The sequence below is a fragment of the Arvicanthis niloticus genome, chromosome 6, assembly GCF_011762505.2.
Source record: "Arvicanthis niloticus isolate mArvNil1 chromosome 6, mArvNil1.pat.X, whole genome shotgun sequence".
Classification (NCBI taxonomy): domain Eukaryota; kingdom Metazoa; phylum Chordata; class Mammalia; order Rodentia; family Muridae; genus Arvicanthis; species Arvicanthis niloticus.
The window spans coordinates 51,686,075-51,701,127 of NC_047663.1; the positions used below are offsets into that span (position 1 = coordinate 51,686,075).

At 47.3% G+C, this 15,053-nt stretch overlaps 1 protein-coding gene across 2 annotated transcripts; it reads right to left on the bottom strand.

The window, feature by feature from the left end:
* Positions 1–652: 652 nt before the first annotated feature.
* On the bottom strand, positions 653–11,920 carry Asgr2 (asialoglycoprotein receptor 2). Of its 2 annotated transcripts, XM_034507802.2 has the most exons (9): positions 11,745–11,918; positions 11,281–11,419; positions 7,307–7,423; positions 6,954–7,049; positions 6,284–6,355; positions 6,036–6,122; positions 5,802–5,947; positions 1,350–1,456; positions 653–1,096 (listed from the first exon to the last, which is right to left on the bottom strand). In XM_034507802.2, the coding sequence occupies exons 2-9, from the start codon at positions 11,402–11,404 to the stop codon at positions 940–942; spliced, it is 906 nt and encodes a 301-aa protein (XP_034363693.1). In that variant the 5' UTR covers positions 11,405–11,419; positions 11,745–11,918; the 3' UTR covers positions 653–939. The 2 variants fall into 2 exon arrangements, with proteins under 2 accessions (XP_034363693.1, XP_076792570.1); XM_076936455.1 differs by lacking the exon at positions 6,036–6,122 and having other exon boundaries at positions 11,745–11,920.
* Positions 11,921–15,053: the final 3,133 nt, after the last annotated feature.

Genomic DNA, 15,053 nt, shown 5'->3' on the forward strand with positions numbered 1-15,053 from the left:
CTTTGCACAAGAACATTTATAACACAGCCAATGAGATAGTCCAGCAGGAAAAGCCGTTTGCTGCCAAGCCTGATGACTCCAGTTCAATCCTCAGAAACCACATGCTGCAAAGAGAGATGCAATTCCTGAAATTCTTCTCTGATCTTCACACTTGCACCATGGCATTTAGGTAGACACACACACACCAGGCAAATGTAATTTTTTTTAAGCTTTAAAAAATTAGCCTCCCTTTGTGTCTATGAATCATGTGCATGCAGTGCCTACTTGGGCCAGTAGATGGCATCAGATCTTCTGTAACTGGAGTTACTGGGGTTGTGAGTGATACCGGTGTTGGGAATCAAATCCAGATCCTCTGTGAGAACACTCTTAACCAATGAGTCGTTGCTCTAGCTCTGAATTTCTTTTAAATGTTAGTAGCAGATTTATTTGCAGCAGCCAAAATGCAAAAACAACCCCGGTGTCTTTCAGTAAAAGAATGATTAAATACACTAGTAACCCTCGGTCTGTATTTTGCCTCAGTATCCGCCTCTCTGCCATGTGCTCCTGACACCATGGTCCCTCCTTACTGTGGGCCTAGAGTCATACCTTGCTCCTCCAGACTCCCCCACCTCCCTCTTTTTTGCACCAGCTCCAAATAATCAGGCTACACGAGTTTCACATATTTGTTTCTTTTTCTTTTCCTACTTTGTTCAGAAGGCTAAAATTTATAACAATTGCAATAAATTGTGGAGAAGGGTACAATCTCAGCCTTCCCAGGGTATGAGACCATAGATCCATCGCCTGCTTGGGACTCTGTCTCTCCTCCTTGCTCCAATATCCCCAGTTAGGATGTTGGGATGATGCAGCTGTGAGGATGGGGCGGAGACATGGTAGAGCGAACTCCTATTGGGTCATGCGGGGTTGGGGGAGGGAGGTGCGTAGACTCGGTAGAGCAGACTCCTAGTGGGTGATGTTCCGCTTCTTTTCACATGCCCAGCGGTTCACCTGCTGGCAGAAGTTGTCATTCCAGTGACCATCTGACAGCATTTCAGCACAGTCTTCGCTCCCTCCGTCTTCATGGCCCTGCCAGTTATCTGGCTGAGTGAAGGCCCAGTTCCTATAAAGGTAAGCCAAAGAAAGCTCAAGATCCAACCTCCTCACCGCCCCATCTCCCCACAGCCCTGTCCCCCGCCTCTAAACAGCATAGCCTTGGAAGTGTTCAAAGGTTGAGCATGTACAGGCTTTGAGATGGGGGAGGGGAGTCAGGAAGAAGAAGACTGGGGAAACTGGCCCTAGAGGAGTACATTGAGGTGAAAGGCCAGGCGATTGCCCCTGGAGCAAACTCACAAAGAGATGCAAGAGGTACTTACTTGTAGTTGCTTCTATATTCTGTTCCATCCACCCATTTCCAGGAGCCATCCCTGTCAGTAAGACCTATCCAAATATGATACGCGGCCCTGTGCTTTACAACAAAGTCCTGGAAAAATAAGTAAGAGAGAAAATTGCTTCATCCCTTATCCATGTGCACATTCAAGGGACCACACCCCAGCCCAGCCCAGCCTGCTCCGTGCTGAAGCCTCAGCTACCAACAGCTATGTCTTTGCTTTTTCCTCTACAAGAGTGGCTAGTGTTAAATGAACTTTTACTAGGCTAGATGTTGTACTGAGTGCCTGCAGGGATTATCTCTTTTGAGCCTTAGTTTCTCTCCAAGTTTGGTGCCGTAGTCACTCTCTTTGCAAGGTAGTTATTAGAACCTAGAAAACTAACCAGTATCTAGCTTGTGACAACCATCCTGTTTCCAGCCTGGGCCTACTTTTCCCTCCATTCCTAGCACCACTGCTATGGCAACTCCATCTTCTCCCCATCTTCTGCACACGGCATCTTTGGGATCCTGCCCTTGCTGTCCTGCAGATCCCAGAACCCGTGAAGCACCTTGGTTTCCGTCGTCTCTGTGTTGGCCCCAGGTTTTTTTGCTGCAATTTTGATGTCATTTCTTAAGGTTTGCTGGGCCCCAGCACCAAGTTTCCAAACTTGGGCCCGCCACCCAGAACTGCATTTTCACCTGGCTACATGGGTCTGACAGTTTCCACTGAAAGTAGAAAGATGCTTGGGTGCAAGGCAGCCAGCCCAGCCAGGGAACCGACAGGGGCTTCCATGCAAATGTCCCTGTGCTTACAGATTTCTCCCTAGGACTAAAGCCATTCCAAGGGGCTTGCTCTTACATAGGTGGCTGTTCCTGGGAATTTAGGTCCCATTGTTTCTGTATGGTTGCAAGGGAATGTATGATCACCCAGTTTTATAAAAGGAAGCAGAGGGTTAGTTTGACCAGCACATACTCTAACAATATCCTTTGATAGCATGTGGAGAGTCCCCACCTGCATTTGGAGAGAACGGTCCAATTCCCCTCACACTTCCCAGAGACCAGGGTTTCTTATCCAAGAGCAGAATCTGTGACAGCAGCGCCCATAAAGTCTAGAACTCTGCATGTAGGACAATGTCCTGTGTGTGAAGAAGCAGCTGCCAGGGCCAATGAGGCTACTCCACAGATTCAGAAGTATCCATAGAGATGCAGCAAAGGGATGTGGAGACAGGATGTTGAAGTTACTGCTATCTGATACTCTCTTCGTCACTAATCCCATCACCAAAGAAACTGAATAACTAAGACAAATGTACACGATAAAAATCCCAGTCCCCGAGCTCAAGGTCAGGGGGAGGGGGGGTCATCAAATAGTGCTAGAAGACTAAAGAAAATAGTTCAGATCACTCATCTGCCCTTTCCTAAGTGAATTCGAGAAGGAACTGTGCCCACTTGAAACAGTGACAATAACCAGTGACTGTCATGGAACTCATGCCCCTCCCCCCAGGGTGGAACCTGGGTTCGGACATCACAAGCAGCTGCGCTGTGCAGGACGGACAGCTGAGCATACAAGCCACGAGCTCCAAAGACCTTTGATTGTTGTTTTTGAAGATAACGAACCCTAAGGAGACCTGTGCTAGAGTGGATGGTGCAGCCCAGCTGGCACCGCACTTGTCTAGTGTGTGCACAAATCCCTAAGTCTGCTCCCACCAGCACAGCATGAACCAGGAGGTGAAGGCAGGGCAATCGGGAGTTCAAGATCTCCTCTGGCTACATAACAAGTTTAAGGTCAACCTTGGGCGGGGGTGGGGGAACGACACTTTTCCCATCTTTCATATGGAGAGTTATATAAACTCTTAGGGTTTTTTTCCCTTTAATTTTAAAATTTTTGTTAATTGTATTTTATGGGTGCGGGTTATTTCCTGCACATGTATCTGTGCACTGTGTGCCTGGTGCCCAAGGAGGTCAGAAGATGGTATCAAATCTCCTGGAACTGAAGTTACAGATGTAGTGAGCCATCTTGTGGGTACTGGGAACTGAATCTCAGCCCTCTGCTCTTGATTGCTGACCCATCTCTCTGGCCAATTGCACTCTTAGTTTTTGAAGCCTGTAAACCTCAGCCCATTATTTAGAGTTATACAGGTCATCACTACAGTAAATAAAAACAAACTACCATAACACCATGGGAGAACACACACACATACACACAACACACACACACACATACATGTTATTCCATAACACCATGGGAGAACACACACACATACACAAAGTTCATCTCACAAGCAAATGTAAGAGATGGGGGATGGAGCTAGAGGGAGGGCTCAGTGGTCAAGAACATTTGCTCCATAGGCATAAGGACCTTAGTGCAGAATCCAGCAACTACACAACAAGCCAGGCAATCCACAACAGATGCCTGTAACCCCAGTTCCAAGAGTGGCCAGAAATAAGACAATATCTGAGACTTCCAGGCTTCAGTCTAGCAAAAATGTGAGCCTCCAGGGTCAGAAAAAGACCCTGCCTGGGAGGAAGAATTAGAGCATGCTGGAAAGGGACACTCATCATTCTCTCTAGTTTCTGTGTACATGTCAAGTACATGCACACACAGCCCTGCACCCCCACAGAAAAGTATACACACATATACACACACACAAATAAATAAATACATGTAATTAGAAATCTTGATAACTAAATATGAGAGATACATCTACTTATTAAAATCATCTCAGGTATTCAGGAGGTTGAGGGAGGAGGATCACCTGAGCCCAGGGTTTTGAGGCCAGGCTGGACACCAAAACAAGACCTCAGCTCCAAAGTAGGAAAGGAATGGCAGTCGGGGAAGAAAAAGTTTCCTCACAATCCTCCTAAATGCTAGGAAATTTCACTTTTGTTAAATTTTTTTCTAATCAAAACACGACAGTGTCTAACACTCAGTGAGAGAAACCCTTTAACCTTGGCTTCCTGGCAGTGTTCTGCAGGACAATCTTAAAGTGAGCCAGAGATTAAATCAGAATGTTCAAAAGTAAGAGGCAGGGGTTGTAATCTCAATCACAGAGACCCAAAAATGGTTGGAACAGAATGATGGACAGAGATATGAAATAAACCCAAGGACCACACCCTGTCTGCCAGCCAGAGATGAGGTCAAGATGGAGAGCATTAAGTGGGACCTTCAGAATATGACAGCAAGGTCCACCGAGAAACTGGAGTCATGAACTCGTGAGCCAAATCTTAGGTTGAATTATATAAAGTTGATGTTTTCATACATCAAAATTAACTAAATACTGGCAACTTCAATCTGATCAGTAAAGCAAAATGTGTTTGAAATCACCATGAAAATCACTTGCATAGCCTGACAGCAAATACTAAGTATATTCTAACTTCTGCATCAAATGGTTTGATGGATTTAGCATAGTAAACAGTAGTGAAAACACTGACTGAAGAGGCCAAGTGGGTCTCAATCCTGACTCCATCAAGACTTGCTGGCTCTTTGGCACATCACTTAACCTCTCTCTTCCCTGGTGCCCACCCAACGGGATTGTGAGAACTAAAGACGTGAACTCACGAACATGCCTAGACTGTAGTAAGTGCTGCTGTGAATGCTATCATTATTACCCTCCTCATGAGAAGCCATTCCATCAACTCTAACGGATTGGTTTCCCACCATGAACTTTGGTCTTCAGGTTACTATCTGGGGGTGGTAGTGGGGAAGAAGACGCAGGACACCTATAGTCAATGAGGACCCAAGGACCCACTGCAGGGGAGCAAGTCTTCCCATTCTGCCTACAGCCAATACAGCAAGAAGGGACTCTCAGTCCCTTCAGTGGATTGGCTCCCAAGCCCTAGCCTTGAAGTCATCTTGGCTAGCATTCTACCTACCTTGGCATCATTTGGTCACCTAGCCCTGGCTTCATGCCTCTCCTGCCTCCTGGCTCCCACCACTTAGCAGCAGTTACTGTTCCACCATGAGCCATCAGAACTCCTACCACACTCTCCTTCTGTATTCTTTAGGTTACAAATAAGAAATGGATCCAGGGAGAAAACTTCCCCTTCCTCACTCTGTATCCCTCACCAAGGCTTTCAGCCATACTGGGGTTGTGGTTGGCTTGATCTTATGCAGGTCTTGTGCATGCAACCACACCACTGGGTGTTCATGTGTGCAACAGCTCTGTCATGTCCAGAAACACGCCTAAACCCCATGGTTGGATGCCCATGCTCCAATGGATACCTCTATACCTATGCACGGACTGGTGTCACTAGGACTCATTGGTATTAAACATGAAGACAAAGAAGGAGGAGGAGGAAGAATAGGATGAAAAAGAGGAGGAGGAAGAGGAGCAAGGAGAGGAGGAGGGAGAGAAAGGGGAGAAGAGGAAGAAGAAAAAATAAAATTTAAAGCAAATTGTAATAGATAAGTACAAAGACTTGATCGGGCTACTTGATCAGGCCTGCCTTCATGTTTCCTCACCTGCTCATCCCTGGAGTTGATGACCAGCAGGTGGGCATTCTCCAGCTGGCAGTACTGGTCAGCCTCAGCCCAGGTGAGCCCATCCAGAGAAAACCAGTAACAGCTTCCCCCATACTCTACCCAGTTAACAGGGCAGCAATCTGTGCCTGAGGGAAGAGAAGGGCAGAGGGAAATGAGACCAAGCTGGAGGAGACAGTCACACTCGAACCCGAGACTTCCCTGTCCCTACTCTACCATTGCTCTGGAAGAAGGCCAGCTGACAGGTCAGGGTTCGCAGATCCAGTGGGAAGTGCTTCAGGTGAAAGAGCAAAGAGGAATGGTCTAAGGGACAAACACATGGGCGGAGATGCAGCAGACATGTGGCTCCATACCTGCCAAGAGCAGGCACAGAGCTGCAGCTACTGTCTGGGGAGACACATATATACACGGCATCCCACACATCATAGTGACCCAGAAAGAATGCAGAAGGGGGAAGCTCTGACCTGCTTTTAGCTCCTGCTGCTTGTCCCCCAGTTTGGCTATCCAGGAAGTCAACTTGTCATTTCTGCTACCTCCTGAAAAAGACAGATGCTAAATGGTTTCCCCATCAGTCTGGCTCCTGAATGCTTCTCTGGCTGCATACGCTGGGTATCTATAAAGAGTCTGTTACCTTGTCCCACATGCTGCTCTTCTACTGCCCAGACTCCCAGCCTCACCTGAGTGAGGTCAACATGCCATTTAAATTCCTTCCTTGGATTCCATGTTCTCAAGCCAAGCCCCATTCAGTCCACACAACTTACAGTGTGGCCTGGCCCCTCCATATCTCTGATCCCCACCACCACCACCCATCAGTCACCACCTCCTGTCACACTAAAAGTGTACACAGTCCTAAAAGGTAGTGACCTTCTTCACCCCCTAGCCATCATGGTCTCTGCTTGTCTCTGCCTGGGACTAATCGCCACCATGTCACCTCCTACCCAGACTCATTCATTGCCCAAGCTCCTTAGGTCAGAGCCCATGTTGCCAGAAGCCTTGCCAGTTCCTCTGGCTGGATTGTTCCTCTGCCCAGGTTTTCATCACCACAGCACGTGAGCACACTCTTGCTGCAGACCCAGCACCACGCCCATCAAGTCTGCATGGACAAATAAGTGCCAGTTACCCCATCCAACTCACCGTGGGAGTCCAGAACCCTGAACTCCATCAGGGTGCTGGAGGAGAAGTTGCTGAAGTCTTCTTTCAGGGCCCGAAACTCCTCTTGCAGCTGCATGCCTTGTCAGGAGAAATTTGGGACCAGATGGATGTGGAACTATGTCACAGCGTGCCCACATCACTGTCCATGTGACTGACCCCATGTCACCCATCATTTCTAGTGTCAATCATCCTGTTACCCCACCATTGGTCTCCATCTGCACCCAGAGCCTGCCCCCATGAGGACACCTCCACCTCTCCTCTTCCTCCCCTCTGCCCCAGCACTCCCCAGATCACGTCCCCATCCTTGGTTCATCCCGGCCAGGTCATGACCTCACTTTGGGATGAAAGCACACAGACGGCCACCAACAGGAGGATGTTGAAGGCCAGGGCGAGCAGAGTGAGGTGGGACGGGGAGCAGAGGCGCTGTGGAAAGGGCCTGGGAGGAGGCTGTCCTGTGAGAGAGAATGGGTCAGAAAACAATTCCAGAGGACTAGACACCAAGAGCAAGACACAGAGGGGACGGGGGCACACAAGTCTGAGGAGGCACAGGCTGGGTAAAGGAGAAAATCAGGTGGGGCTGAGGAAATTAGATGGATTTTGACCTTTCATACACTCACACACACACACGATTACACACATGCACCCACATGGACATGTGCAAGCACTCACACACACGTGACATAAGATATACCAGCTATGCACACAGGTGAGATCTTACACCCGGGAACAGGGAGACACAGAGAAGACCAGGATGCAGAACTGGCCTTTTCCAAACACCTTACAAAAGAGGTCTACATGGTTTTTCTTCCTGCCCATAAGTCAGAAACCCACAGATCACCTCTGTCCTTCCATAGCCCCTGTCCCTTCAGAATGGAGTATTGACAGGCTAGGTCATATGCCCCCCCTTAGTCAGTACCCTTACACCCCTCACACAACCCCAATTCTGGAACAATCCATCCCTTCACAATTCCGGTGGGATTCTCCAGTCCAGCTAATCCCACCAAAAAGCACCCACCCAAAAGCCACTGTGCAGGCCCATCTACCTTACTCATCTCCCCCAAGTGAAACCCCCCCCCCAACTCCTACCACCCTTGTTCCCATCCCCATCTTCCCACAGTCACCTCTCCTGCCTGCTGACCCATCTGCCCCACACCCATGCTTCCTCTTACCACTCTAACACATTTGCCCACATGCTCACACTCACAGACATCCACACACTCGTACACACTGTTATTGGCTTCCCACACACCAACATCTTCACCTACATGAACTGACTTGCCTCCCCAGGACCAAGGGAGGGACTCCTCTCCCAGCCCCTCCCCTGCTTTTGTACCATCCACCTGTGTGGAGACTCCTCTGCATGAGCCTGTGGCTCGGTAGCCTTCCCTGTCTCAGTACCACCATGTCGGAGCAACCCTGCATCCTGGAGGTCAAGTCTTCCTAAGGTCATTTCCTACCGCTGTACTGAGTCAGGAGTTGCCTCTATGAGTGGCTATGGAGACTCCACCTTTCCAAACCAATGCTTGTCACATTTCCCCATCTTCCCACAAAAAAAGACTCCACCTTTCCAAACCAATGCTTCCTCCACAGCAGCCGTGCTTAAAACCCCAACTTAACCTAGAGAGAACATGCTTCTGTGATGCAAATGTACCCTTCAGTATGATCACCAGGGCAGCGACATTGGGAGGTAGAGCCAGAATGGAAGGTGATTAGGTCTTAGGCTCTGCCCTCGTGAATGGACTATTGACATCAAAAAATAGCAGTCTTATTAAAAGCTTCCTTTTTGCTGTCCCCTTCATCCTCCCTGGGCCCTTCTGCTTCAGGCTGATGCATAAAAAGGCCCTGCCAGACAGAGCCCTCAGTCCTGGGCTTCTCAGACTCAAGAAAAAACGAGCCAATACATACCTGTTTATTATAAGTTTCCTAGTCAGACACATTCTGTTTTAGCACCACAGGAAAGTATAGGATAGGCTCCAACTAGAAGCACTTCTGACCCATCTCCCCAGCTGGAAATCCACAACTAAACTCCTGACTGCTTCTGCTAGTACTGTTCATGCAGGAAACCCTCATCCTGATTCCCAACTAACCTGTGACCTAAGAAGCCCCTACCCTGTCAGCCTAGCGGGAATAAACCATCTGAGCTACCAGTTAGGTCTAGCATCATTCAGTCTCTTAACAACCCCATTTTCTTCATGTATAAAATGACAATGACAAAAAGTAGCCACCTGACTCAGCTGTTCTGGGAACTATTGATTAAAGCAGAAAGTACTGTGTAGTCAGGTTTGAAATGTTCTACTCAGGACAAAACAGAAACTGTCAGATTTAACCTTATTTCAGAAAAAATTAAAACACACACATGCACAGACATATACATACATACACATGCATGTATATACACATACATACACATACATGTATACACATATGCATGTGCATATACATGGTGATTAGGTCTTAGGCTCTGCCCTCGTGAATGGATTATTACATGCATGCATACATGCATACACATACACGTATACATACATACACATACATGTATAAATATACATATAAGCATACACATACATATACATTCTCATATACATGCATACACATATATGTATATATTAAACAACAGTTTTCAAGACACTGAACATGAGGCAATGAAGAGTATTAACTCTTGAAAACCAGGAAAATGAATGAGCCCTCAAATTGCCCAGCTCACTACTCACTGCCTAGAGAAGCTTTTCAGGCTACTGGGCAGAGAGGAGAAAGTGGGACAGAGTCTAGCAGACTCCCCAGCTTGAGGAGACAGTTTGAAAGCCTGAAACCAAGACGGTTAGGGCACAAGGAGTCAGATAGGTCCTAAGCCACTTTCCTGCATCCCAGAAAACTAAATACCAGAATACAAAAGCACCCAGCACCCAGCAAGACAGAACTCACAGTGCTCAGCATCCAGTTGTAGGTCACAAGACATCATAGAGTAGGAAAACACAAGTCAAACTAGGGGATAGACAGACTGACAAAACAGACAGGGGGTCTCAGTGATTCAACTCTTGCCTGTATGTGCAAGGCCCTGGTTTCAAATGGCAATATCAAAAATAATAAATAAGCAATAAATGAACCTATCAAAATGAGATCCCAGGATCTTTCGAACAGGACTCAGAAATGACACTGATGCTAACACAAGACAGGACACTGGCATAGATGCTGTGACTGGACCACGCAAGTGTAAACAATTAGAGATGTGACCAAGGTGTAAGTCCCAAGTTGCCTGGGCATGGTTAGAGCACACTTGTGATCCTAGCCCTCCTGAGGCTAAAATAGAGAGACTGCATGAGAATTCAAGGCTAGCTCAAGCTACCTTGTGAGTTTCAAGAGGCCTGGGCTACAAAGTGAGAGAGGCCCTGTCTTAACAACAAGAAGTCCCAAGTTTCTTCTGAGATGAAACTACAGTGTCGGAACACACTGGGTAACCAGCCCAGGGCAAGATCTCTCTTACCCTAAAACCTTTTGCTATCATGTGGGACCTGTGTTCAAAATGTGCAAGAAGAAGATTCAGGCAGGAAAAAATGGGAATCACCTAGGATCTCTCTGTGCATCCACACCCAACTCATCTCTGTACCCCAGTCCTGGGCTCAGCATTCCTCCTAAGCACATACATGTACATGCACATATGCACACATACACACATGCAGTCTAGAGGGAGACTCATCCCTAGCTCCCAGGTGTTCCCTCACTTCTAAACATACCCTTTCTTAGGACCCAGCACTCAGAGGTATCAGTACCTCACATGTGGAGGGTCACTGTGTTGGCCAGTTTTATGTCAACTTGACACAAGCTAGAGTCATCAGAGAGGAGGAGGCCTCAACTGAGAAAATGCCTCCATAAAATGTGGCTGTAGGGAAGCCTGTAGGGCATTTTCTTACTAGGTGATTGATGGGGAAGGGCCCAGCCCATTGTGGGTGGGGCCATCTCTGGGCTAGTGGTTCTGGGTTCTATAATTAAGCAGGCTGAGCCAACCATGAGGAGCAAGCCAATAAACAGCACTCCTCCATGACCTCTGCATCAGCTCCTGCCTCCAGCTTCCTGCCCTGTGTGAGTTCCTGTCTGGCTTCCTTAGATGATGAACGTGATGATGAAGCATAAGCCAAATAAGTCCTCTCCTCTCGTCGCTTTGGTCATGATACTTTCTCACAGTAGTAATAACCCCGAGTAGGACAGACTCAGGAGCTCCCTGGTCACTGGGTCAGGGTGACAGAGTCCTCACAGAGAGGAGTTGGCCGCTGAGACAGGAAACCCAGAGAGGCTCTAGAAACTGGACACTTGCCTTTCCAACGTGGATCTTCTGTCCTAGGATTCTGCACATGAGGGCCTTGTTCCTCATCACCACTGAGCTGATGGTCGTTTTCCTCAGAGTCCAACTGCTGGATGTCTTGAAAGTCCTTCTCCATGATGGACCCTAAGGGCTGGAGACAGATCTGGGACTGAGTTGAGGTTTCCTTAGAGCTGGAACTTGGGTTTGTGCTAAGAGTCTAATTCCTTTGGAAGGACAAAGAGGACCTGGGTAGTTCAAGGCAAGTGGCGGAGAGGTCAGAGACTAGTTTGAGAAAAGACTTTAAATACTGCAGGCTCCTTTCTTCCCAGGAGGTGGCCCGGCTGTCGCTGAAGCCACAGCCTTCCTTCCATGGACCAGACTATACATTCTCATCCGTCCACCCAGAGTCCCTAGACCATGCTTGTTTTTAACTCTAGACATCCCCAGCCCCATCTGCCCCCCACTACCTCAGTTACCTGTTAAAGATATAGAGAGTTGACTCTGGCTTCTGGAGGCAGCCTGAGCCCAAGGAGAAAGAGGGGTTAACCTGGGAGACCAGACAGGCAGTGTTAGTGGTGCTAGGTGGGAGGGAGGAAGGGCTGATCCAGGTAAGAGCCGGGTCCCTGTGCCTGAATGTCCATCTAATCTGTCACCTCCTGCCCCTGGGACTTTGGACAGTAAATAGAAATAGAAACAGTTGGAACTCTGGCAGTGAATAGTGGGGGTGGGGGACATTTCTGTTCTCACAACCAGAGAAGGGAGATGGGAGGTCTCTTTGTATATAAGGTCTCCCTGTATGCACACATGCACACACACACACACACACACACACACACACACACACACACACACGTCATCTCGCCCTTCATTGCACAATGTCAGAAGGGGAGCAGGGGTGCAGGTGTGGAGGGGCTAGGATACAGTCTGCTGTTTCTTCTCTATCCCTCCCTCCCCTGTTTCACTTCCTGCCTCTATTTTCCAGAACTGTTGATTTCTCCAAATATCTCTGACCAGGAGCAGAGTGACCTACAGATCAGTTCCCTGTTCTTGCCCAATCTGAGCCTGTGACCCTGGCTCCCAGCCATAGCCACAGTTTCCTATGTGCTCAGCACAGGGCTCCCCAGCTCCAGCCTGACTCAGTTACTCCTCACTCCTCCCCCAGATCCTCTGCATCCCCCCCCAACCCACAGCTTTATGTTCTCTCGAAAGAAGGAAAGAAAAAAAGAAAGGAAGGAAGGAAAAGGAAGGAAGGAAGGGAGAGAGAGACAGGAAGAAGGAGAAGGAGAAGAAGACGAAGAAGAAAGAAAGAAAGAAAGAAAGAAAGAAAGAAAGAAAGAAAGAAAGACTATCAAAACAAGCAAAAGACCAATAAGACAAAAAACACATAAAAATGACAAAACAAACAAACACCCCAGTTACTCCTGGCCCTGGAGTATGGTTGAGTAGAAAATGGATTGGGTTTCATTTGCCAATAGCTTCTTGGTTAGGAGTGGGACCTGTAGTCCACTTCCTCCTGTTAGTGGGGAGGGGTCTGATGAAGAGATCGCACTTAGGACGGAGTGAGCGCTCCAAGCCTGTCACTCTCTGGACATTGCTCAGCTGCGGGTCTCTACCTCCACTCTTCAGTGGGGAAGTTCTTCAAAACATGGAAGTCATGACCCCAGCACCACACTAAGTCCAGGGACACAAACATCTCTCCTCACGCCCTGTGAGTGCTACACAGGATCTACAAAGGCTGGGAAGATGACTCAGTGGGTAAAGGGCTTGCTTCATAAGCATGCGGACTTGAGTTCATAACCCCAGCTCCCTTATAAGAAACCAGGTACAGCAGCACACACCTATGTTGCCAGCACACTGGGGAAGGGACAGAGAAGGGCAGCTCCATGGGACCAGCGTGTCCGAACAACAAACTCTGGGTTCAGAGAGACTCTGCCTCAAAAAAGAAAAAACGAATAAGGTAGAAAGTAATAGAGAAAGATACTAAAAAATCAACTTCCTGCCTCCACATGCACTGGCACAGGTCCACATACCCTATGTGTGTGTGCGTGTGCACACACACACATATTATCTATATAAATAAGGTTTTCTCATTTAACCCTCATAACATAACAAACACCCTATGAGCTCAATACATTTGCCTCTGGAAGACAGGGGATTGGGTGACTTGGTACAGGTAGCTGATACTATAGTCCGAATCTGGAATGTTCCCCCAAAAGCTATGTGTTAAAGAAGACTTGGTCCCCAGATTATAGCACTATTAGGATATAAGGACAGTGTAAGAATGGATTCTGCTGGGGGATGGAAGAGCATGCTTCAGTTTGGGGAAGCATGCCTTCACGAGGACACTGTGAAATCCCAATTACCTTTCCCCTCTCAATTTACAGTCAGAAGCCAAGTAGCCTTGCCAGATGCACGCCCTCTGTCATAATGTACCACCTCACCATGGGTCCAAATCAATAGAATGGATTTATCATGGATTGAACCTCTAAAACAAAGAGCCAAAATAAATCAGTTGATTTATCTCAGATAATGTGGTACTGGACCCAGTTCTGCCTACCATTCAAAAGCCAGTACTCTGGACATGAGAGTTGGAGGAAAAGAGTCGTTTTTATTCAAAGTCTGGCATCCTGGACAATGGGAAGAGTTATTGCCTATGAGAGCCATCTTAGAGAATGCAGGTCTATGACATGGCTTTTATGGGTAGGAAAAATTATGGTGGGGATTGCAATAGGCAGAATACATTCTGAGTCACACGTCCAGATTCCAGAGCCATCTTAATTCCTATGGGGGATGCTTTTCTTTTTCTTCTGCCAGAGTATCTTTACAATAACAATCATCTTTCATCTCCTAGGCCAGCTCCTCTAATGCTTTAGAAAGCTGGAGCGATGGCTCCACGTTTCAGAGGACTGGTTTCTCTTCCAGAGAACCCAGGTTCGATTCCCCAGCAACCACATGGTGACTCACAACTGTCTGTAGCTCCAACTTCCAGGGCCTCTGGCAAGCTCTTCTGGCCTCCCGAGACACTGCACATACATGATACACAGACATACAAGCAGGCATAACACCTACACATAAATTGTCTTTTTTAACTTTAAAAACTACACTGTTTTTTGCAAATTAAATGAAACTTATACTTCCTCTTTCAGTAAATGAACAGAGATCAGCTATGTGTTTTGTGACAGTTGGTGTACCATCCTGCTGCTCTGTGGGATCATCAGATGACCTGGATTCTGTAAGAGAAAAGCCACAGAAGACTAAGTATTACAGCTTATGTCTTTTTAGCTCCTTTCCCCAGGAACTGCTAACCTCAAAGTTTGAAATACTGAGATACGAAGCTGGCAGGTCAGCAGGAGGCAGTGGGTTTTTTTTGTTTTGTTTTGTTTTTGTTTTTGTTTTTTACTTTTACTGAATGAATTTTAACCCGCTAGACAGCTCCAATCAAACATGAGCTATGGAAGGCTGATCACGTCTTGCTACAGTGTGGAACCTACGAATTAGTGATCTTCTCCCACCTCCTCAATTTGTTATTTTTATTTTTATTTTATTTTTACTTTTATTTTTCAAGACAGTGTTGGTAAAGGCAAAAAAGAAAATACAAATTTTTACTTTCTTCTCCCAGCTGGATCTACAGTTTAAAGAGCCAGCCGCTTTCTCTGACAAAATTCACCTCAGTCCCCACACTGTATAAAGACAGAGTTTCCCTTGTTGGGATGAGCGTTATGAGCTGACTTCATTTGTATGAAGGGCTTAGACAGTCCAACAGACAGAACAGCAATTATCTGGGC